At 40.8% G+C, this 25153-nt stretch overlaps 1 protein-coding gene across 2 annotated transcripts in view; it reads left to right on the top strand.

Annotated features, from left to right (window-relative positions):
- KCTD5 (potassium channel tetramerization domain containing 5) overlaps nucleotides 1-19377 on the top strand; it is a 1265680-nt gene extending 1246303 nt beyond the window's left edge. For both annotated transcript variants that reach the window (XM_044089537.1, XM_044089538.1), the window contains one exon: nucleotides 18274-19377. In XM_044089537.1, coding sequence (XP_043945472.1) covers nucleotides 18274-18303 — 30 coding nt within the window. In that variant the 3' untranslated portion in view covers nucleotides 18304-19377. The remainder of the gene's footprint in view (nucleotides 1-18273) is intronic.
- The last annotated feature ends 5776 nt before the right edge of the window (nucleotides 19378-25153 follow it).

The following is a 25153-nucleotide window of genomic DNA, read 5'->3' on the forward strand; positions in this document are numbered from 1 at the left end:
CATTCAACTGGTACCTACACAGGAGCAAGGCCAAGGATTTTACTCAAGGCTCTTTCTAGTCCCCAGAAAAGACAATGCTTGGAGACCCATTCTGGACCTTTTGATTCTAAACACCTTCTTGCAAGTACCCAAATTCAAGATGCTATCACTACAGCAGCTTCTTCCCATGTTGGGCAAGAAAGCTTGGCTAGTAACGGACCTCAAGGAGGCATACCTGCATGTCCCTATCAGACAAATTTGCAGAAGATACCTCCATTTCATTGCAGGTTCAACCCATTACCAATTATCTGCACTGCCCTTCGGCTTATCTACTGTGCCCAGGGTCTTCACAAAATGCCTGGCACCAGTAATTGCATACTGCAGACAAAGAGGAATTCAAATATACCCATACCTGGACGACTGCCTCATCCAAGCAGAAAGCAAGGACATTCTCTTACAACATCTGGCTTTTGTAAAACACCTTCTAAGTTGCCTAGGGTACACAGTAAACGAAAAGAAATCAAAACTAGTGCCCTCACAAAATATGACATTCCTGGGTGCCAGCTTGAATACAACGGCCCAGATTGCTTATCTGACGCCAGACAAACAACTACAACTAACTCAATACTTCAAAATAATGGCAAGAAAGACCCAGCTCCCTGCAAGAAAAATCCTGCAGGCCTTGGGCTTCATGGCATCTTACATACTACTAATACCATTTGCAAAACTGCATATGAGGAAATTACAATGGTACCTGAAAAGTGTATGGACTCAACACAGCCACAGCTTGGAAACAATGATACCTCTCATTCCCTGCCTTCAACAGGAGTTTCTATGGTGGTCACAGGCATGTCACCTCAACAAGGGTCAGCCTTTCACCTTACCCCCAGCCAGGCAAACTGTGACAACAGATGCATCGGACTATGCCTGGGGGGCACACATGGCAGGACAGTGCGTTCAAGGCATATGGACTGCAGATCAAAGAAATCTGCACATCAATCAAAAAGAAATGCTAGCTGTACAGAATGCTCTGACAGCCTTCAAGGACCTCTTACATCCAGGACAGCTTATAATAAGGACAGACAACACCACAGTAATGTGGTACATAAACAAGCAAGGGGGTACACACTCCTACCCTCTATGCAGGCAAGCAATGACCTTGTGGAACACAGCTCTGGCTTACCAAGTTCAATTACAAGCTCAATTCCTGCCAGGAAAAAAGAACACTTTGGCAGACGACCTAAGCAGGAACATCATGGATCCCCCCCACGAGTGGAAACTGGATCCATAAGTATTTGCAATGATAACTCAAAAATGGGGGCGCCCAGACATAGACCTGTTTGCCAACCCCCAAAACTATCCGCTGTCAAAATTCTGCACCAGGACATTTCACCATCAAGCTTGGAAAGTGTACGCAGTCTCATTCAGTTGGAAAATGCTGACAGTATATGCCTTCCCTCCATTGCCCCTTCTCACAAAGGTGCTGCTGAAAGTCAGGATGGAGAGCCTCCGAATGATGCTCATTGCCCCAGACTGGCCTCGCCAGCACTGGTACCCACTACTAAGGAACATGGCCCACCATGGATTTTACCACAAATTCCTCATCTGCTCACACAGCAAGACAGTCAGATTCTACACAGCTAGCCTTAAATTTGGCTGCATGGCAAATCACCTAAGCAACCAACCAACTCCTCTTTCACAAGCTGTTATGGATGTCATTCTTGAGGCCAGGAGGCCCAGCACCAGGAAAGCCTACTCAGACAAATGGAAAAGATTTTGCGCCTGGAACCAAGCTAAAGGCCAAAATACCCTTGAGCCGGACATACCTCAGATTCTACAATATTTAACTGAGATGTTAAACAAAGGACATTTTTTTTTCCATCTGTTAAAATCCATGCCTCAGCTATTTCAGCTCACTACAACACGGATCCGCACTTATTTTCACATCCACTTCTAAGGCAGTACCTCAGAGAGGCCAAAAACATTAGGCCTCCCAGGACAGCACCAACACCAACTTGGGACCTCAACTTTGTTCTGGAAAAACTTACACTGCCACCTTTTGAGCCAGCTTTCTCAGCTGATTTAAAGTTTATATCATGGAAGACTGCCCTGCTGCTACAATTACTTCAGCCAGAAGAGTCTCAGAGCTACAGGTACTAATGGCAGTAGAGCCTTTCCTCATTTTTCATCAAGACGGAGTTTCTCTACAAACTAACCCCTCCTTTATGCCAAAGGTGATATCCAGTGTGGCTCTAAATCAAACCATCCATTTACCCATCTTCTTCCCAAATCCACAGAACAAAGGAGAAAGGCTCCTGCACTCCTTGGACATTCACAGGCAACTACGTTACTACTTGGATAAAACTAAGGTTTTCAGAAAATCTGACCAGCTTTTTGTATCCTATGCTACAGCATCACAAGGAAAGGCCATCTCAAAACAGACCATTTCCAAATGGATAGGACATTGCATATGTTTTTGCTACAGCCATCATGGAAAACCAGTTCCTGCTAGCATAAGGCCCCACTCCACCAGGGCAGCAGCTACATCTACAGCCTTCCTCGGTGCCAACCAAGGATATTCTGGAAGCTGCAACTTGGAGTTCAGTACACACCTTCACCAAACACTATCACTTACCACTTTACTCTAAGTCTAGAGCTGGCTTCACCACTGCAGTTTTGCAGGGCCTTCTAGCCTCCTCTAACCCTGTTTGACTCCACCTCCCATCCTTAGCTTTGGGATTCAACCCAAGTGTGATGACTGCAGCAGGGTAACACGATGAACATGGTACAGTTTTGTACCTACCATAAATGCAAATGTTGAGTGTATACCCTGCTGCAGTCCAGGTTACCCTCCCTCCATCCCCACTGACCTAACCGAAACCTTTCAATACCTTAAAATCTGATACAGCCTTTGTGGTGTATTTGCTTATAGCTAGAGGGATGTTTTGTTTGTGCTAAACGTTCATTATTGCTACTTTCTACTGACCACCTTTTGGGGGGGCACCTGACATCTGGGGCAAGAAAAACTGAAGAAAATGGCGTCAGATGCCTCTTGTATACCCCTGGTGCACTGACGTCAGGGAAGAAGTGACAGCAACTGACGCTGGACCAAGACTTTGGCATTCGGGCCGACTGCGAGACCACCTGACAACAGGATAACCCAAGTGTGATGACTGCAGCAGGGTATACACTCGAACATCTACATTTATGGTAGGTACAAAACTGTACTTTTTGCTCAGGGCCCCCCCGTTCTTCAGGGGCAGAGGAGGACAGGGTGGATGCCGCCCTAGAGGCAGAGGGGGCCCGAAAAACTTTGGGTCCAGAGAACCTTTCTCTGATCGGCCCACGCAGCAACCCTGAGGGGTTACCTGACTGCTCCACTCTGGAGGCAGTCGGGGGGCGTTTCTCGAAGCACCTAGCAGCTTGGGAGTCCATCACAACAGACCGCTGGGTGCTTTGGATTATATCCAGAGGCTACGAGATTCCGTTTCTATGTCCCCTCCCTTAACCACGGTGACCACGGATGCCTCTCGCCTCGGGTGGGGGGGGGGCATTGTTTGGGCAGGACCGTCCAAGGCACGTGGAACCATGTGGAGACCTCACTGCATATCAATGTCCTAGAGATGAGGGCGGTCCTGTTAGCGTTGCAAGCACTTCAAAGCCTTCTTCCCGTCGGGACAATTGCGATCCAGAGGGACAACATGTTGGTCGTCTGGTATATCAACAAACAAGGGGGAACCAGGTCCTATCCACTTTGTCGAGAGGCCATGAGAGTGTGGGAATGGGCGATTTCCACCAACCGTTTTCTCATAGCGACGCACATTCCGGGACGGTCCAGTATCCTAGTAGACAGATTGAGTCGCACCATCCTCTCGCCGTACGAATGGTCTCTGAATCTCGAAGTAGCGAAGCAGATTTTCTCCAAATGGGGTCAACCTCGTTGTGATCTTTTCGCTTCTCCCACAAACACAAAGTGCAACGACTACTTCGCTCTAATTCCCCCACCCGGGGAATTTCTAAGAGCATGTTTGGCCACCCGGTCTACTTTATGCTTACCCTCCACTTCCCCTGATGCTGAAGTTTCTGCAGAAAACCAGACGGTTGGGGAGCAGAATAATCCTCATAGCCCCATTCTGGCCTCGTCGTGCGTGGTTCACATATCTATGGTCTCATCTGGTGAATCCTCCCTAGATTCTAGATCCCATTCCCTATCTGATTTCTCACCCATTGGGCCTGCCGTCCCCGAACCTGAACAACCTCAAGCTAATGGCTTGGTTGATCCAGTTCGACTGTTAGCTAGGACTCCCGATATCTCTTCCCCGGTCAAAGCTATCCTAGTAGCTGCTCACAAGCAGTCTACTAGAAGGGTTTATAATAGCAAATGGAAACGTTTTTCTATCTGGGCGGAGCACAAGAACTTAGACCCCTTTACAGCTCCGTTGCCAGCAATATTAGACTTTCTATCGGGGTTATTTGACCAAGGTGCTAGCTCCTCCACAGTCAAAGTACAATTGGCAGCTATCTCTCATTACCATGTTGGATGTGATCTGGGTCCTTTGACCTCGTCCAGATTGTGCAAGGCCTTCTTAAAAGGCACCTTCTTACTAAGACCCCTGGTGAAGGATGTAGTCCCTCCTTGGGATTTAGCGCTGGTACTCCAGGCTTTAACAACTTCTCCCTTTGAGCCTGCAGCTTCGGTGGATCTCAAATTCTTATCCTGGAAAACAGCTTTTCTTGTTGCCATTACTTCGGCAAGAAGGGTTTCGAAACTTCAAGCCCTTTGCACCAAGCCACCGGACTTGACTTTCCACAAAGATAGAGTATCTCTCAGGACCAATCCCTCCTTTCTGCCCAAAATTGCGTCCGAATCTAACATCAACCAGTCTATTAACTTACCAGTCTTCTTTCCCAATTATCAGAATAAGGGTGAGTACAAGTTGCATTCCTTAGATGTACACAGACAACTACGATTCTATTTACACAGGACAGCTGGTCATAGGGAATAAGACCAGCTGTTTGTATCCTTTGCTAAACCTGGTCTGGGGAAACCTGTTTCGAAAGTCACATTGTCCAGGTGGATTTCCCAATGTATTCTTCTGGCTTATGAGAGTTCTGGCCGTCCTGCAGGCCGACCTGCAGGTGTTGCATTAGGCTAACTCGATCTGAGGTCAGTAAGGGATGGCAGGGGATTATGGGTAGGGGGGAGGAGCTTGGAGCTCAGATCTCAGCTGTTGGAAACTGCCGGCTCGGATCCGATAATCCATAGATTGCTGACAAATGAAGTTTACCTACTCAGATGGAACGTTATGGTGAGTACATAACTTCTTATTATTCCCTGCCTACAACAGGAGTTTCGAAGGTGGGTACTGGCCTGTCATTACAACAAGGGACAGCCTTTCACTTTACCCACAGCCAGGCAGACACTAACAACAGATGCATCTGATTATACCTGTGGAGCAGACATGGCAGGAAAATGTATTCAGAGCACGTGGCCCGCGGACCAAATGCATCTTCACATCAATCAAAAAGAGATGCTACCTGTACAGAATGCCCTGACAGCCTTCAAGGATCTACTACATCCAGGACAACTATTACTAAAGACGGGCAATACTACAGTTATGTGGTACATAAACAAGCAAGGGGGCACACATTCCAACCCCCTCTGCAGGCAAGCCGTGACTTTGTGGAACACAGCACTGACCTACCAAGTACATCTACAGGCACAATTCCTGCCAGGAAAGAAAAATACTTTGGCAGGCGAACTAAGCAGAAACCTCATGGACCCTCACGAATGGAAACTAAATCCACAGGTCTTCAGCATGATAACAAGGAAATGGGGATGCCCAGACATGGATTTTTTTGCCTCCCCTCACAACTGCCAACTACAGAGATTCCGCACAAGGACTTGTCACTCACAAGCATGGAAAGTGGATACTCTATCATTCAGCTGGAAAACCCTAACAGTTTATGCCTTTCCACCACTGCCTGTCCTTCCCAAGGTGCTCCTAAAAGTCAGACGAGAAGCCAAAAATGATCCTGATTGCCCCAGACTGGCCACGCCAGCACAGGTACCCAATCCTAAAGAGCTTGTCTCAAGGACCAGCCTGGACTTTACCTCAAATCCCTCATCTTCTGACTCAACAAAACAATCGGATCCTGCACAGCCAACTCAGAACCTTAAATCTGGCTGCATGGCAGATAATATAGCCACTCAGAACACACCTCTCTCTAAAGCTGATGTGGATGTCATTTTGGAAGCCAGGAGACCCAGCACCAGGAAATCTTATGCAGAAAAATGGAAGAGATTCTGTGCTTGGAACCAGGCACAAGGCCTTGGAACCACTTGTTCCAAATATTCCTCAGATTTTACAATACCTAACTGAGATGCTGGACAAAGGCCTATCCTTCTCATCAATTAAGGTCCATGCCTCTGCCATTTCAGCTCATTACAATACGGAACCTCCTATTTTCTCTCATCCACTGCTAAGACAGTACCTCAGAGGGGCAAAAAACTTAAGACCCCCAAGGAGAGCACCGATACCTACATGGGACCTCAACTTTGTCTTAGAAAAGCTCACACTGCTCCTTTTGAGCCAGCCAATACAGCTGATATAAAATTCTTATCATGGAAAACTGCTCTGCTCTTAGCAATAACTTCAGCAAGAAGAGTCTCAGAGTTACAGGCATTAATGGCAGTGGAACCTTTTATCATTTTTCATCCGGACAGGGTTTCTCTAAGGACAAACCCAACATTTTATGCCAAAGGTAGTATCCAGTGTGGCTCTTAACCAAACCATTCATTTGCCAACATTTTATCCAAATCCCCAGAATAAAGGGGAGAGACTTCTGCACTCTTTGGACATACACAGGCAGCTACACTTCTACTTGGACAAAACAAAAGCTTTCAGAAAAACTGAGCAACTGTTTGTAGCATATGCTGCAGGATCACAAGGAAAGGCCATCTCAAAGCAGACTATTTCAAAATGGATAGGACACTGTATTCGTTTCTGCTATGCACAGCATGGCAAGTCAGTGCTTAAAAATCTAGCAAACAGTCAGTGCTTAAAAATATTAGGCCACATTCTACCAGGGCAGCAGCCACTTCAGCAGCCTTTCTCAGAGGAGTACCAGCCAAGGAAATTTTGGTGGCTTCAACTTGGAGTTCAGTGCACACTTTTACCAAGCATTGTCACTTACCTTTTTACTCTAAATCCAGAGCAGGCTTTGCCAGTGCAGTTCTGCAGGGCCTCATAGCCACTCCTAATCCTATTTTGACCCAGCCGCCCTACTTTAGCTTTGGGATTCAACCCAAGTGTAATGACCAACAGTGAAACACGAACATAGTACAGTTGTGTACCTACCATAAATGTAGATGTTCGAGTGTATTCGTTGTTTCAGTCCAGGTTACCCACCCTCCATCCCCCTTTCTTTGCTGGGACTTATTCTCTATCCTATACAACCTATGTGGTGTATTTGCTTGTAGATGAAGGTATTGTTTTTATTTTACTGTATGTTTTTTATAAGCAATATGTATTGTCTACCTTCTTGGGGGCACCTGACATCTCGGGCAAGTAAAACTGAAGAAAATGGTGTCGGCTGCATCTTAAATACCCCTTACGTACTGACGTCAGGGAAGAGTGACAGCAACCGACGCCGGACCAGGACTTTGGAATTCAGGCCGACTGCGGGTAGCCTGCCAGCAGGATAACCCAAGTGTAATGACTGCAACAGTGAATACACTCGAAAATCTACATTTATGGTAGGTACACAACTGTACTTTCTACATGCTTAATTGTCATATTCAAGAAGCACCATAAAGTGTGTTGCTTATGAACATGTTCCCATGCATTAAACACATGGATGAAGAAATAAAATCATTTTCTCTGAAAAGCAGGGTTCTGACAACATTTTAAATGCTTAGTTGTGAACAGGTATGCCAGAGCCAGAAAGTTCAAATGTTTATTTGTAGTGTTCCCTTTATTCTTCCAAAACTTGGATGATTGCAGTAAATATAGAAGACTCCTTTTATAGGTTCCAAATTTAGACCATCAGCAGAGTGCACCTGTGTTTCACAATGGGATGAAATCACTACCAGTTTTCATTTCTCCCTCAAGGATATTAAGTGCCTTTCCAAGATGGCTGCACACTGAATAACAGCTTATCTTCAGTTCTGCCAGTATGAAAAAAGAAACTAAAAGACAAGACCAGGTACTCAGTCACCTTTAGTAAGTTCAGCACTGGTTAGTAAGTACACTGCCTGGATGCCAGCAAAGAAGAAACTAATAGAACCAAAATGAAAATCATCTAGAAAAGTTGAAGTGAAACTACTGACTGGGAAGAATCATGCAGCTGTTCAAGCTCCAGCTTTGGCACAAGACATGTCTTCCAGTAGTCTAGAGGAAGAAAGAAGTCAAATGTGCTCAGAGCTGATTAAATGAAACAAAACACTGAAGGGGTATCAACTCAGACTACAAAAGCCTGGAAAAAATGGAGGAAGATTTAAACAGATATTTGGACGAGCATATAAAACTGCAAAAAACAGAAGTCGAAATGAAGAAAAGGCTGCCTGAATATGCAACTGTTCACAAAGAGATGTTTCACAAAATGGTAGAATTAGAAGACCGAGCATATAAAGAAAATCTGAGAAACTGTTGCAGAGAAACTAGTAGGATTAGACTGTATTTTGTGAAGGCATAAATAAGCAGTTGGGCTGGTATTCCATAACCGGAGTGGTTACTTGAAAGGACATACCATGTGCATGCTCTAAATCTGGCCATGAGAAAGCAACCAAGATCTGTATTAGTAAAGATGCAAACTGACCAGCAGAAAGCATTAATCCTGACAAAACTATGGCAGAAGGGCTGATTATTTAGTAATCTCTCTCTGGAAAATGATTATTAACTGTACACCAGGCAGAAGAGAAGCTAATTTATTCCAGCGATCAGGGAATATCGAGAGACGTGTGAGATTGAAGCTGTTGGGTCCAGCTGTCTTCTGAATATTTTTCCTTGAGGATCAGTCATTTTCTTTTTTGATGCAGAACAGGCTAAGGAGGATATGCAGACCATCAACTAGAAGGGGATTCTGCTTCTCATTCTTCTGGTGATAAAGCACATGGAGAGCCTTTGCCAGTGAAACTTTTTCCACTGTTCCAAAGGAAAATGGTTGAGAGACTGAGAAAAGCCCAGGAGTTGACTAGAAGACTTGGGGAGTGCCTTGGATTGGACCCAGAATCTGGAGTTGGGAGTTGGAGATGAACAGGAAGAAGACCAGCAACACAGACATTATTGAATAAATGTGAGATTGCAAAGCCTCAATTGCTAGACGAGCTCTAGTAGTTATAGAAGAATATAAAAACATAGGAAGAATGGACTTCTGTTGACATTGTTAAACTTGTGGAGAACTGAAAGGCCTTTACCTCACTTCATGTCATTAATATTTGAAAAGTCACTGAGGGAGAGGGAGGAAGAATGAGATAACTTAAGTAAAGCAATTTCTGTTAACAGTATTTCTATGATATTTTTCTTGATGTAAATTGGGTGTTTTATAGTAAAGCATTCTTGGATGTTTTTGTATGTGTAATGATACTAAAGTTAAACAGATGCCTTTTCTCTCTCTCTCACTGTCGTGTTGTTTTTGTTTGTGTGCTAAGAAATGTAGGCATTACAAAGTAAAAAGAGAAGAGGCTAGACAAAACCTTGCTTAATAGGCTGCAATTTTATGTTGTTGAGATGGGGTGCAAAAGTACACATCATAATATCTGTAGAGCTGAAATGTTTTCTCACTCTTATGTAGGTGAATGTCCGGATTAAGACACTTGGCTTAATCTAAAAATAAGTTTCAAGTGGAAACATGTAAGCGAACAATGAATGTAATGGTTTTCCTTTAACAATAAATGTTTTAGCTTGTCTTTGGAAGTCTTCAGCTGAAGGCTACATTTCTCTTAATTTCCATGGAAACAAGCTGACAGAGCAATAAAAAGCAGAACACCAGTTTCTTCAAGGTGAAAAGTTGCTGTTTTCTGAAAGCATGCAAGTTGTTTTTCACATCTGGGAAGGAAATGATAAAAAAACAGACACGGTTAGTGCAAATAGAAGGCAATAATGTGCATTTTAGCATAGATAATCTTAATTTTAGGTTAATTAAGGTTTGTATCTGGAGCTATTTTGGAAAGTTGTTCCTTTTGGATGGGTTGAACTTAATTTTTTTGAAGATGTACATAGTTTTTGTGTTTAATGTGACAGGTTCAGGGGGTTGTTTTTATTATTGGAGGGTTTTCATTAAAAGCGAAAGTCTTGTAAATGTGACATGGGTTCCAGTGTTAAGAAAGAAACTGTTTAAAGGATTAACCTTTCAAACTTTAGTGGGTGCATATATCACAAAAGCTAGAAATATACATTTAAAAGTAACATATGTAACAGGTGGGAATAGTAAATGTGTATAGACTCACATGTATAGGCAAAAAGGAGAGATTTTAATTATATTAAGAAATATATTGAGAAATGCTGAGTGCAAAGAAGAGTGCTACAGGAGACACATTTGGAAAGAAGTGAGTATTTAAATTTGATAAAGAAAGGATTATAGGATGGATATTCAGCAGAATATTGGGGGCAAAGAAAGAGAGTACTCGTATAATTGCTAAAGAAACTCCAGTAGTGATAGTAGAGGGTAAAAAAAGATAAATGCAGATTTGTGGTAGTATGGGCTACTGGAAAGGGATGAGTATTACGCAGGCATGTATTTATATTCCACCTAAACTGCTGTTATAGAGCTTTAAAAATGGGAGTAAATAATCCATTTTCAGCAGAGTATGATTTATAGGTGGGGACTGGAATTTGGTTTGCAGTAAGGAGGGATGTATCAGAGGAGCCTAGAAAGGAAAGTATAACAAAAGAGGGTAAACCTCTGAAGAAATGTATAAAAATATTTGGCATGGAAGATGAGTTCAGTAGTAGGAATTCGGAGAATTTTACATATTATTCCCCTAGGTACAAATAACTGGGCTAGACTGTACAGAATTTATAGTTTACAGGGAATGTCCATTTAATTGAGAGCTTTGACACACAGCCAATAACTTTTTCAGATCATGTGCCAATAATTAAAAAGATAAAAATACAGGGTAATATAGTAAATATGAGGAATTAGTAATGGAAATTATTCTGGAATTATAAGGGAAGATGGAAAGTACTCCATAAGTTGTAGCTAGTGAACAGGATAAAAATAAAAGTGTATTTTAAAAATAGAGCAGAAATAAAAGAAAATGAAGTATGGCTAAGAATTCTTTAGAGAGGATGACAAAGGTTAATATATTACAGAATAAGGGGATTCTCACAGAATAAGAAGTGCAATTCCAGAGTGCTAAAGAAAAAAAATAAGGGAATAGCTGGATAATTTACATGAGTTTAAAAATATTGTTGTTAAGCAACTGTTTTTTGATAACTTCAGACTGCAAAAACTTTTGGCATTGGCACAAAGACTTTGGCAGCCTGTTGCAAAAGTTTGGGAGCCTGTAACAAGAAAAATAACCAAAGATCCTGTAGAGATATTGGAAATCATTTGGAAATTTTATGAAAATTCGTGTAAAGCAGAGAAGTGGACATATAGTTAGGGTAAGAGGAGATGAGATAAACATGTTAATGTATAACCCATCTGCAAGAATGTTTCAAGGAATACATGATACTCCAGTGGAAGCTTGGAAGCTAGAAGAGAAGAAAGTGATAAAAGTTCTGGAAGACTTTGTTTGGCAGTATATTAAAAGGAGGGGAAGTACCAACATCCTTAAAAAAATTGTAGTGGTTGTAATACCTAAAGACAATAAAGACCTATTAGATACATCTTCATATGTGCCGTTTCAGTTTTAAACCATAGATTGTAAAGTGTTTGTCTATAGTAGCTAAAGGAATGGCATAGGTGTTGCCAAAATTGATAAATATGGATCACTCTGGTTTTGTATTAGTGGGGAGTGGGGCGGTAAACATTTAACATTAATTGAACAGTGGTGCTCCAGATGGAAGCAGAATGTAAGAAAATACAGCTGCTGCTGTTGAATCTTGATGCTGAAACGGCCTTTGACAGAGTAAGCCTAGATTTTATGAGTAGGGCAATGGAAGCATTTGTATTTCCAGGTATAGTAATAAGGTTAATTAGGAGGATATATGAGCGATTGGAGGCAAAAATTGAAGTGGGAAGATTCCTCAGTGATAAGTTGTATCTGAACAGAGAAGCCAGGCAGGGGTGTCCTTTTTCCTGTTTTGTTATATTTAGAGCCATTAGCAAAGAAAATAAGTGACTTAGAAATTCGAGGATATAATTGGTATGGTAGTTAAGAAAAGTTGGCTTTGTTTGTAGACAGTATTATTTTGTACCTGATAAAACCAGAAAAAGACATCTCTGTGTTGTGTGGAACATTGTGACTGTTCCAGTTTTTTTTTTTTTGGGGGGGGGGGGGTATAAAATTAATGAAGACAAAAAGGTTATACCTGTAAACTTTGTACCCACACATGAATTGGTTTAGCAATACCCATATTTAAGGGGACAATACAATGAAGTATTTAAGGGTATGGGTTAAATAGGATTATGTTATGGCAGCTAAGGATGTATGGGAAGATACTAAACAAAAGGTAATACTAAACTTGAGAAACTAGAAGCTCTTGCCTATGGATATAGATGGCAAGATGCAAGTAGTAAACTGTTTTAGTCCCTTTAGTTTTATTCACAGGTCCGGTATATTTTTGTCAACCAGAGAAGAAATTGTGAATAGTAATAGAGTTGAATTTTATTTGGGAGGGGAAGAGGGCAAAAGTCAAGTGGGATAAGTAGATCCTTCCAATAGAGCAAGGAGGTTTACGATTACCTGATTTGAAGGGATATTTTAGAGTTGCACAGTTAAAGCTCCTCTACATAACACAAGCAAAATGCTACAATTGAAAGTGGAAATGGATGATGATGAAGTGGTGGGTAATTCAAGGAAATAAGGAAAGAGTAGGCTTTTAGATGCAGAGCCTTAAGAAGAACAGTCACACAATATTATTTTCATAAAATAGAAGAAAGTATACTAAAAACTAAGCCAGCATGGTAATGGAGAAAGGAGATCCTCCTTATAGGGATGACTGCAATTAAAAGAACAGAGAATGGGCAAGGAGGCCTGAAATTTGCTGGAGGAAGCTGTTAAAGGAACCAATGCATTTGCAGCAAATAATTTGAGAGAGAAAGGTAACAGAATGGGAAACCATTTTGACTGCAGGCTAGAAATAGTCTTTCCTAACAGGGATTGATCCTAAATGAAAGACCTACACTAGCTGAGTTTTTAGTTTGTTTCTAGAACAGAAGCTGCTTAAAAAGGGATCATTTGTAGACCATGTAAAATATTGCATGATAGCTATAGGAATTAATCAGAGGAGGTCAGGAAAAATAGGAAAATAGTTTAGTTAAGCAATTCACAAAGAAACAATGGAAGGACATAGGTATGGCTCCCAAATATGCAACAAAATCTAGATGATTTAGGATTTTGTGCCAGGAGGTGTTTGCATGGGTACTTTTATACCCCAAGCAGTCTCCATATATTTTTTTCTCAGGTAGATGGCAAGTGGTGGAATTGTAGTGGGGGGAAAGTTATACCTGGGGCATATGTTCGTAGAGGGCAATTTAGTTGACAGACTTTACAAATTCCTTCCAGAGTACTCGGTCAGGAATACTGGGCGAGCAGATGAGTGTAGCTAAGGAAATGATTGAGCTCCCTGGATCTAGATTGCATAGACCTAGCAAGGCCTTGTTAAATTTAATTCTGGTGGCTTACAAAAAAAGCAATTATTAGAAAATGGAAATCAAAGTGTAAACCAATCATACTTGGAGTGAATATTGTAATCAATATAAATGAACAGAAAGTGGGATCTTTAGAAAAGGATAGGAGCGAATTACGCAGAAAAAAATTAAATTGTGGGAACAATACATGCAGAAAAATGTTTTGGAGGAGGAGTGAGGTTTAAGAGAAGTCAGAACAAATTATGTAATGTTGGTGTGGTTATATTGTATAGAACAATATGTGATTTATAATGTTTGTAAATGTTAACTTTATATGTTTTGATTACTTTTATAGAAATTTAAGTTTGCATACTTCACAAGTGATAATTCAATGAAAGTGCTTTAAAAAAAGAATATTAAGTGCCTGGTAGTTGAAAGCATTTGCATACTCCTAACGTCAGAGACTTCCTAATAATAGATTCACAAGTGTAGGTAAACAACTGGTCTTGAGTATTAAGTTTGTTTCAGAAAATTTTAATTACCGTAAACTGGTTACAACACCAAGGATATTTACAAAGTATTTGGCCTCTGTCTCACAATTGATCTGGCCAAGGCCTTTGATACCATTCCCCACTCAGGAATCATAGAAAAACCTCACTAGGCATCAATCCCTATATCACTAGGTGGGTTGCAAACTGGCTCACAGATAGAACCCACAGTGTGAAAGTAGCTGACTCCAAGTCAGACTGCCGACCAATTATGAGTGGAATCCCACAGGGATCAGTCCTGGGTCATCTCCTGTTTGGTATCTACTTTTCATAAGTCCAGTCCAACACAAAGGGACTCTGGCTGACAAAGTTCACAGACAATTGCAAGTTTGGAGCCATTATTAACTCCCCAAGTGACAGTGACATCCTACAGAAAGGCCTCACTGCGACAGACAACTGGTGTCAGAACCATGGCCTCAAGATCAATGCCAAAAAATGTCATCATCCCCTTTGGGAAAAACCCAGTTCCCATGAACTACCACAAAAATGGTAGTCCACTGAACACAGAAGGCATTATAAGAGATCTGGGAACACAGGTTGACAGCAACCTCTCTTTTGACCACCACACTGCCACTATGGTCAGAAATTCCTTTTATGTGGCACATCTGATTACTAAGGGTTTTGCATCCAGGAAGAAAGAGGTCATCGTCTTCCTCTATTCTTCGCTCATTAGGCCAGTCCGAGTACAATGCCCCATTTGGCATGTACCTCGCTAGACACCTGCAATAACTGGAGAGGCCGCAAAAGTACCTCACAGAGAATCCTAGGCCATAAACACTTGTTCTGTATGGACAGACTCAGAAAACTCCAACTATTCTCGGTCTCGTATTGCCTACTTAGAGGTGATCTCTTAGAGGTGATCTCTGCATGACTTACAAAGCCATGTCTGACCCAGCTCTGTTAGAAATGCTACATGTAAAGAAATCCCAATCCCTCCGCACCACATGCTCCAGAGACCTCAACCTCATTACCACAATCAACAGAACGTGCTGGAGGGACAGGTTAATAAACCAGAGACTGCCCAAGCTATGAAATAGACTTCCCATACATGTCAAACAGAGCACCTCACTGGCCCTCTTCAAGAGAAATCTTGATGAGTGGATGGGAAATAGAAAATTCACCCGGGGATCACTCCAGTAGCTCTACTCAACAAAGTCACGATGTCAGGGTAATCCTGTGGGCTAGGCTTGTAAAGGCTCCAGGGCCATTAGCCTAGTACACACCTATGAACCTGTGGCAAGATTGGATCCAGATGCCACCTAACCTCAGGGACTTCTATACTTGTTTCAGAAGTTGGAAATTCCTGTAAACTGTAGCAGGTCATGGCATACTCCCATACAGAGCATTTAGTTCCTAAGCTCTGCAGTGTACTTTTCACCAAACATTTCATCCTCTGGACAAACCTCAAAAGATCATTCTTTTTAGGCAGAGAAACCCAGCTACAGCAAAAGAACATCTCTGGTCTTCTGGGTTCTAAATGAGAGAGTAAACTAAAACAGGCTGTGAGATCAAGTTACTTTAACAACCTCATTCTTTCTTTCCCAAATTATTTCTCTCTCTCTCCACTTTAAGGTGGTAGGCTCACTATAAAACTTTACCAGTGTTCGTCTCATGGTATATCTGTTGAAGTCACCCGATCACACACTTATGATACTTTTTGGGGAGCATACTGCACTACCTGTTAGCTCAGGACAAGAGAGGCTTGACTTTAACAGCCCAATACTGAGACATAAGTGTTCTGGCTGTTTGGCTAGCCTTTAAAAGTTTTCACTCTTTGGCTGTTAACATGAACAAGGCAGCACATTTGGTATATAAAACAAGTAAGAGTCATACTGTGTGCTTTGCAGTTTAAAATTAAAATTCTGTAGCTGAGCAATTCATAACTCAATCCAGCTGCATTTTTGTGTATTGGCATACATGAATTGGGTTCTTTTTAATAACACATCTTGTAATAAAACTTATCTTGAAGGGGTGCACTTCCCCTTTGGCCACCTATATATATATTTACCTGTTCCATCTTAGCTTCATTATACAGAAGGTTACTGTGTCTCCTTTTGAAGCTCCCACTGCAGAATGCATAAAGATCTACCTTGGAAAATTGTTTCTGGTAGCAGTTATATTGGATAGATGAATGAGCCTTACACATTTTTTCATTAGAACAGAGGGGTTATTAAAGAAATCCTCCTTTTGCTTGTACATGTGTAACACTATTGAAGCATTTAACCAGTCCACCTAGTTACCAGTATTCTTTTCTAAGACAGAACTAAGGGAGAAATACTGTTGCATACCCCAAATATTTATAGACTGATACATTTTAAATTGGAAGCTGAACTGCAAATTAAAAAAAATGAATCCTTAATTCACAAAGATTGCTTGTCTCCAGAATGTCTCTGTGGTTGGGTAACCACCTAGCTGTTTGTTTTGATAAACTTGGTAAAGCATTTAGAGGGGAGTGGTTAAGCCCCTTTCTGTTAAGGCAGGAACTGCTTCTGAAGCATTTCAAAACTATTTTTTCTTGTATTCATAAACCAGCAACCATGCAAGGAATTTGTTGGAGAATATAAGGGGATGCTTAGTTGTTGGCTAGGATGGAATTTGCAGTAGTCGTCCTTTAGTGCTACTTGAACAATGCCTGTGGAAAAGGTAAGGGAATGAAGGGTTTGATTCCCAAATGAAGCATTCTGTTTGGTGGAAAATCTTGAGAGATTCAGATGCAACATTTGTTTTTTTTCCTCCTTCGTTTTTAATAGTTTCCTTAGGTGTTTGTTACAAATGGCTGGTGCAGTTGCATTATTTTGTGTTCATTCTCTTAATGTTTATAAATGCTTACACCACAAAGGCCGCCCATGTTTCTGCCACATTTGCACTTTCTCTTGTGGGATACATTTTCTTGCTGTCTGGGATGATGTAAAGTTTTGAAGAGTGCAAGCTGACTGGAGGCCTGAACTTGTTTGTAAGGGACTGATTAATGTCATTGGCATCTTAGAAATAGCATGACAAAGGCTTGTTTATAGTATGGTGGGTACTGTTTTAGAATTTTGCAAAAGAGATGGGCTTCCAGAGAAGAAAGGTAAAAGCTAAAACTAGTATCATAGTCAGATATCCCCAGTTTGATCACCGGCCCAGGCACTAGTGGAACTGAGGAGGAAGGAAGAGGAGTGATGTGGACATGCCTGTTTGCCTTTCTCAGCAGTAGGATGGGGACATGCATGTCTATGGTACATCCTCCATGTTAAAATCTCTGGTGGAGACTGAAGATCCTATGGAGGTGCTTGCTTCAAAGGGAGACAAGGCCTTCTAAGGAGTTATGGCACTCATAGAAGCATGTGACATGCCCTTATTAAGGCTGCTAGCAGACTGAAGCCTCCAGCATGTACTTGGCATGCACAGTAAAGGAGAAAGTTAGGTGCATTCCAAAAAAAAAAAAAAGATGGCTGCCTGGGCAATATCAAAGCCACAGCCCTGCACCAGTTGGGGAACAAATGGGAGAAGTCAGATCAGACAGATGGTCAGCAGGCACAGACAACTAAAATGTTAAATATATATATATATACATGCATACATACATACATACATATATACAAACATACTGCTATTAATATAGTTGTTGCTGTGTCTGTTGTTTTTCACTCAACTATACTTTCATGCTATTCTTAGTAGTTTGCCTTTGTAGTATGTTGTTGCTCTTGGGTTTTACTTGTGCTCTCTTTTTAGTGCCCATTCCACTCCTACCACTATAGTCCTCATACATCTTCCTCTGAAAAAGGACCCCATAGAAACAAAAGGGCTACCCTTTCAGTAAAAACAGAATGATTAAATTTACCATTATGGCCACTGAGTAGCTTTATTTTTAATCCCTGCATGTTAGCCTGGTAAGAGTGATTATATTTGTCAGTGATCTGTAAAAGAAAGTTAGTGTGCTACTGAATAAACCATCATTTTGTATGTGCTTGCTAGTTTTATGTTTAACAAAGTTTCTAATCGGTAAACATATGTTTTATTTCAGATCTTACAAGAAAGAGGATCAAGAATGTGAAGATGCAGTATTGAATCCTGTTTTGTACTGTTTTATTCCAGTTAAACTCCAAGACAATGTATCACCATGTTACAGAGCCTTGGGTGTGAAATGAAAACGTAAAATTCTATATGACCTGGCAGAAAATGTTCTGGTTGTTGGGTGCCATTGATTTACCTTAGAGAAAGCACTAGCAGGAGTGGTTTATGAAAAAGTATGCATCTTTCTGAAGTTCCGTCTTAAAAGTTTGGTAATATCTTGCTTTGCAGTATTGTGAGTAGGTTAACTGTTTCTGGTCCTTTTGTTACTGTGACCAGTTGCATACTAATTTTTACAGTCACAAGATTTATATAGCACTGTTGATCATGTGCTTCTTTTTCATGCCAGGCATAATGTGGGACAGTTTGGTACTAAGTGTTGCAGATATTAGAAGGTTATTGCTTAATGGCTGTTAAATGTACGTTATACTCCAGTTAAATTCTTATAGATGTTATAGGTTTACAACTAATTTGTCAACTGAAGTTTGTTCTTTTTTTCATTCCTCTTGCTTTCTTATACTGTTGCTCTTCATACGAGTGACAGAAGTGAAAGAAGATGCAGGTTATGAGGTTAATATTAAACTTCATTTGAGAAGAGGAGTGGAAACAGCACATTGGGAAGAAGAATGGCTCTAAGCAGGATGGCAGTAGTGCTTTTGTATCTGGAATGGTGAAGTTTGTTAGCAGTAATAAACAAGTTCCTCAGCATCATTATGCTACAAAGGGAATTTGACTTATTAGTTATGTATATTTTGATACGGTTCTTATATATGTGTAATGAATTAAAACTGTATAAAGGACATCTGCATTGCAGCTAAGTAAGCTTAATGGCTTCTTTGAAAACTTTGTGCTGTACTCTTTGGCAATTAAATTAAACTCAGAAGCCATTTCTGAAATGGTTTTCTCTGGGTATCTGAACTTTTTTCCTTTGTTTAAAAAAATGTACATAATCAGCCAGATGTTTCTTTACATTTTTGTAAAAGCCTAACATGGCAGTGTTTACACTAATAATTGGGATTCTGTAAAGCAGTTAAGTAAAGGCTGGTATTAAAAAATATGTACATAGTAGTGTGTTGTTTATTTGCTGAATTCCAGTATGTCTGAACATTTTATTTGGATATTGTCCAACCATCATCCCAAGTTCTTGTCAAAATCCATCACAGTTCAAATGAAATTACAGTTTGCATTAATTCACTTAATTATTTACACTGATTATCACTATATATATATATATATATATATATATATATATATATATGTGTGTGTGTGTTTTTTTTTTAAGTGCTAGAGAACAGCTTTGAGTGTTGGTATTATTGAATGCTTGGAAAAGGTGTAGTATTGAGATCTGGAATTTTCAGGTAGTTTTCAGAAATTTAAGAAGTTGTTTTTCTAGTATCTTTATTGAATTATCACTTGTGATACAGGCAAACTTACATTTATATAAAAATAATCAAACCATATTAACAGGTTCACATTTACAAATATTATACATAACCTGTATTTTTCTATGCCATGTAATCAAATCAACATTATATAAATTGTTCAGTTCCGGCCTTCTCTTAAGTCTCATTCCTCCTCCAAAGCATTTTTCTGCATCTTCTTCTTCTTTCGGCTTTTCCCGGTTAGGGGTCGCCACAGCGGATCACCTGTCCGCTCATGATTGGTAGTGGAGTTTTACAGTGTCGAGTTGCCAGCCCGGCACCCAACCTTCCACAGAAGGCACACACATGCACGCACACACACCTAGGGCCAATTTAGAGTATCCAATCCACCTATAGTCTTTACCGGAGCACCCGGAGGAAACCCACGCGACCACAGGGAGGACATGCAGACTCCACACAGAAGACACCCCAGACGAGGATCGAACCGGAGAACCTCTTGCTGTGAGGCGGCAATGCTAACCATTGCACCACCTTTGCCGCCCAAAGCATTTTTCTGCATGTGTTCTCAAAATTTCCATTTTTTCTATGTAATTTACTCCTCCCATTTTCTAAAGGTTACACTTCCTGTTCTTTTATCTCTGTTACAATATTCACTACTTTAATCTTAGTTAGTTTATATTTGATTTTTTATTAATTGTGTTTTGGCAGCCACCAGAATTAAATTTAACAAGGCCTTACTATGTGTAGGCAATTCAGCTTCTGTATCCCAGTCCAAAAAATAATTTTCTTACTTAAATTTGCTCTCCCAGTTTTCCTGACTGAGTACTCTGTAGGGAATTTTAAGTCTACCAACTCATTACACTGCAAGGACATATGCTCCCAGGACACCTTTCATCCCCATTACACCTCCAAAATTTGCCATCTACCTGAGGAAAAAATCCTTTCAGTCTTCTTGGAGTATAGAAGTGTCTATGCAAACACTTCCTTAAATCATTTATGTTTTGTTGCATATTTGGAAACCATACATATGCCCGTCTATTGTTTCTTTGTGAATTGTTTATTCGACTGTTGGTCTCAGACGAGGTCAGAAAAGATTAGGAAGAGAGATTATTGTGCAGTATTTTATATGCCCTACTAATTATCCCTTTTTAAGCAACAGCTTCTTTTCCCGATTCAATTAAAAACACTGCTTATATCTTGCTATCAAAAACAAATGGTTGCTGAACTTAATTTCTAGTATAGTTAGTCTTGGATATACCAGGTTATGCACGGCTAAACGCTGTTTATTTAGATAAATGTGTATAATTTTTACTTCTGGTTAAAAGGGACAAGCACACTTTTAAATTGGTCAGTGTTCGTGTTTTCAAAATCTTTAAAATACTTTAAACATTGATTGGCAGGAGTAGCAGTTATTTGATGGGAACTTTTCTTTTATCAGTTTTTAATGGTATGATTGATATTTGTTGTTTTCAAGACAACACAAGTTGAAGATCAGCCACTCTGATATGTTGAGTGAACATTAATTCCAAGTAGATGTTAAATCCTTAGCAAATATTTTCACAACAGTGGTCCAGAAAGTGACAGTGATATTATTTATCTGCATACCTTCTTTAGCAATGAATAAAAATACAAATTTTCACTGTAGGAGCCATTGCTAGCTGTGATCTGATTTATGCCTAAACAAAGTGATTTGGTTGTCTTAATCATTTTTAGTGATCAGAGACAGTTGATTCTCATAACGTTGTCATTTCTGCTGTACCACCACTGATTGTGTATTTGTCTCCTTTGGTCTTCTAACATTTTCCCCTTTACTTTTTATTCACATTATTTGTCTTTTATGCTCAATTGCAGTCTTTTTTTTTTTCATTTTAAGCATCCACCACATTCTATCACATACAACTTTTTGTGAAGTATATTCACTTTTCCCTTGAATCTGCTTCAGCAACAGCTACCTGTATGTGTGATGTAACCAGGGTTGCCAGACGTCCCTATTTGGCCGGGACTATCCCAAGATCAGCAGCCTGATCCCGAGTACCTCCCTGCCGGTTTAAATCCCGGTCAGCCTCCGCTTTTTTTTTTTGATTGTCCCGTATACCTGGTATACGGGCCAATCAAAAATCGCTAAACACGGAGCTACTTGTGTTGAACGTGGTACTGCAATGCATTAAACACGAGAAGCTCCGTGTTTAGTGCAGAGCTACTGAGCTACTGTTCTTTAATGTGGAACTGTGTTCTGCATTAAAGACCCCTTTTTTTTTTTTTGTCTTCACTTGCAATGCATTAAACACGAGAAGCTCCGTGTTTAGTGCAGAGCCAGTGTTCATTAATGTGGAACTGTGTTCTGCATTAAAGACCTTTTTTTTTTTTTTTTTGGTTTTCACTTGCCGTGAGAGACCTTCTTTTTTTTTCTGTCCTTACCTGGGGGGGCTGGAAATCTGGCAACCCTGGATGTAACAGACACTGCTTCCTTAACACAATCCTTGCTACTTGAGTTTTTCTGTATAAAGACTGTTGTATAAATTAATAGCCAAGACGTTTAGGACTGTTTCCATTTCTGTTTTTCTGTCTTGGCTTGCTAAGTTACACATTACCAGAAGTAGGCAATGTATTGTTTTTCTTTTCTGTACTGCAGTAACTGCACAAATTTAAAAGTGAAATTTTGCTCTCTCTTAAGGTAGCACAGTTGGTGATGGCTTAGTGTCTTTACTTAACCATTTTCATGACAAGACTTGCACATTATAAAACAAACGTGTCCAGTTTATTTTTTGATGGTGGTGTTGACACTTCCAAATTATTTTGAGCAGTTTTTTTTAATCCTGTCTCGATATGTGCTTTGCTGTGCCATGGTTCATGACTGATCAGAAAGCTGTAATAAAAATCCTTAACAGTTTGCTATTGTTTCATTTAGCCCATTTTTCCTTTGCTGTGGGCATGACTGTGGATACTGCCACAGATATTTGCTTTTGTGTTGCAGCAAGATTCATGCTGTTCTCTTTCTATCAGAAATTGTTTAAAATGGTTTTAAATTCCCCTTTAGTGGTATTTGAAATTTCTCCCTTTAGTGGTATGGTCCTTCTGGCAAGTCCTTAGGAAACTTACTGAGAACCTGTATTAGAGAAATGAGGTGCTTTTCCACTTGGGAAAATTGTCATCCTGTAAGTCAGTTTCATGTAGAAGACAGACTGATTGCCAACAAGACATTCCCAGTACTGGTCTCATTCTATTGCACCAAGAGGATTTATTCTAATTATTTTTCAGTCTTCCCTGTCTCTCTTGCTACACTTGATGGGAGGGCAGTTTTTCATATTTGTCCATGAGCTGTAGAACCATCATCTGGACAGGAAAGTGTGGGACATCATTATAAAAGGCCTTTGTTTAGAATTGCCTCAACTTTACATAGCTTATTCTCTGACAAAGCAGGTTTTCATTGGAGCTGTTAGCAGTGTCTTATATTTAGTTAAGTAAGGCTGTAAAACTGCTCTACTAAGGAGTAAAGGAAAGAGCTAACCTTTTTGCCAAGAAATTTGAGTTTGGGTGGGGAAGGGGAATACAGTGATGTGCTTTCAGGTGTGGATTTTGCTGTTTACATTCCATCAGCAGCGGCAGTAAAAAAAATACATTTCTCTTGTCAATTGATCCAATGTTGTCTTTTCCATCCAGCTTCAACCTGTGGTTTATCTGATCCGACTCTGATTTGAGACAGGCCTTTTCCAAAGAATTTAGCCCCCTAAGCTGCTCCTCCTCTACCCCATAGTACCTTGCTGTCTCTAAAGCTATCTCAGCTCTCGTTTGCCACCTTCCATGACAGCAGGTAGGTCTCTAGCACTGTTTTGAGTATATCCTTTTTGGTGTGATTTGCTATTTTCTTCCACCTATTCCTGTACCCTGACTTTATGGTTGTATTTCTGGTAGGTAGATAGGTAATGGTTGGATTTGGCGAGGATTAGGTTGTAAATAATTCTTTACTGACAGTCAGTTCCACCATTTGTGTGTGTGTTAGTTATGTAAAATTATAAAGTAGTTTGTAGTAGGTTTTCCTCTTTTTATAGTGTGATACTTTTTTCCATGGATAAAGGTTTTAAAAATTGTATGGTGTGTGACCATAAGCTCCCATCACAGAACATGCACGACCAGTGGCATAGACTGCCTTTAGGCTGCTCTTCTGGAGACTGACTGCTAAATTTCTGCCAGCTTCTGCACCAGGACTGTTAATGAGCATTGGGCTAAGCTAGTCGATAAGGGTGTTATGCGTAATTTGGATAAGTGATTGGGGTCAGAGGGAGGGTGCTAAAGACCCCAAAATGCTTAGGGTATCACAAATGAGGCTCCCTGCTTCCAGCTAGCTGGATCTAAAGGTACAAAAATCTTCAGCTCCTCCTTTATGCATTCGTGTTGGTTTTGGATCTGACTCCTTGGAGCCATTCCCTATTAACCCAAACTACTGGGAAAACTTCTTCGAAAAAGTGCAACATCCCTGGTCCTTTCCTTTCCAGGGGGGCTTCTACAGTTAAAAGTTAATTTTTTCTTTATACCTTCTACCCCTAGGGAGTTTTCCCCCCAGTCAGCCCCCTAATGCAACCCTGTCCAGTTCGGTCCCAGTCCTCAGAGCCTTATACTGGTAGCTGGGCGTCCAAGCCCTCCTTGGTAACTCTTCAGCTCAAGACCAAGAATGTTAGAACTGCAGATTTGAGGCAGCTAAATACGGTCCTTCCTTTTTGATGGCCCAGATGAAATTAGGTCTGATTCCATTGACTTCAGTTCCTGTACACAAGTCTTTGGCTCCAGCAGGTTAGTTTCCTCCCTTGGGCCTTGTGGATCAGGGGTTTTCAGAGCCAGTTGCCGTACTGTTGTAAGGATCTGTTCCGATAGCACAACCAGTATTTGCTCTTTTGGAGCTACACGGATTCTACCTGGCTTCTTGGGGATTGGCTCTGTAACATTAGGATACTTCAAAGCTGCTAATGAGGTCTGTCAAGCATCTGGAGGCGGGGATCACCCATGACTCAGATGAGCCAGACAGAAAGGCTTAAAGGAACATGGATGCATCCAAAGGAGATTCAGTGGACCTCCCCCCTTTGGCTTCATCAAATCTAGGGTGTTACCATATATGACTTCTTCTGGAGGGGGACATGGGGGATCCTTTTCCTTCATATAGATCCGTGTCCTCAGTGACAGACTCAGGCAAGGAGTCTAAATGTTTACATTTGCACTTCTATTTTTTCGGAACATGTCTATGTGGCTCTGATGAAGATTTATCAGAATGAAATGAGATAAAATATAGAGCTGTTTTGAAGCCTATGAGTTCTGACTGTCCCTGTTAACTCAAATGAGAGGAATGACACATAGGATCCATTGGATGTCAGGGCAGATCTAAACTCTGTGCAAGCACCTGCCTTCTTGGACCAACTAAGGCCCCGTCCACAGTCTCAAAAGCAGATTCTACCATTGGAG

This window comes from Protopterus annectens, chromosome 12.part0 (assembly GCF_019279795.1).
Source record: "Protopterus annectens isolate FY-2018-M chromosome 12.part0, PAN1.0, whole genome shotgun sequence".
NCBI lineage: Eukaryota > Metazoa > Chordata > Ceratodontiformes > Protopteridae > Protopterus > Protopterus annectens.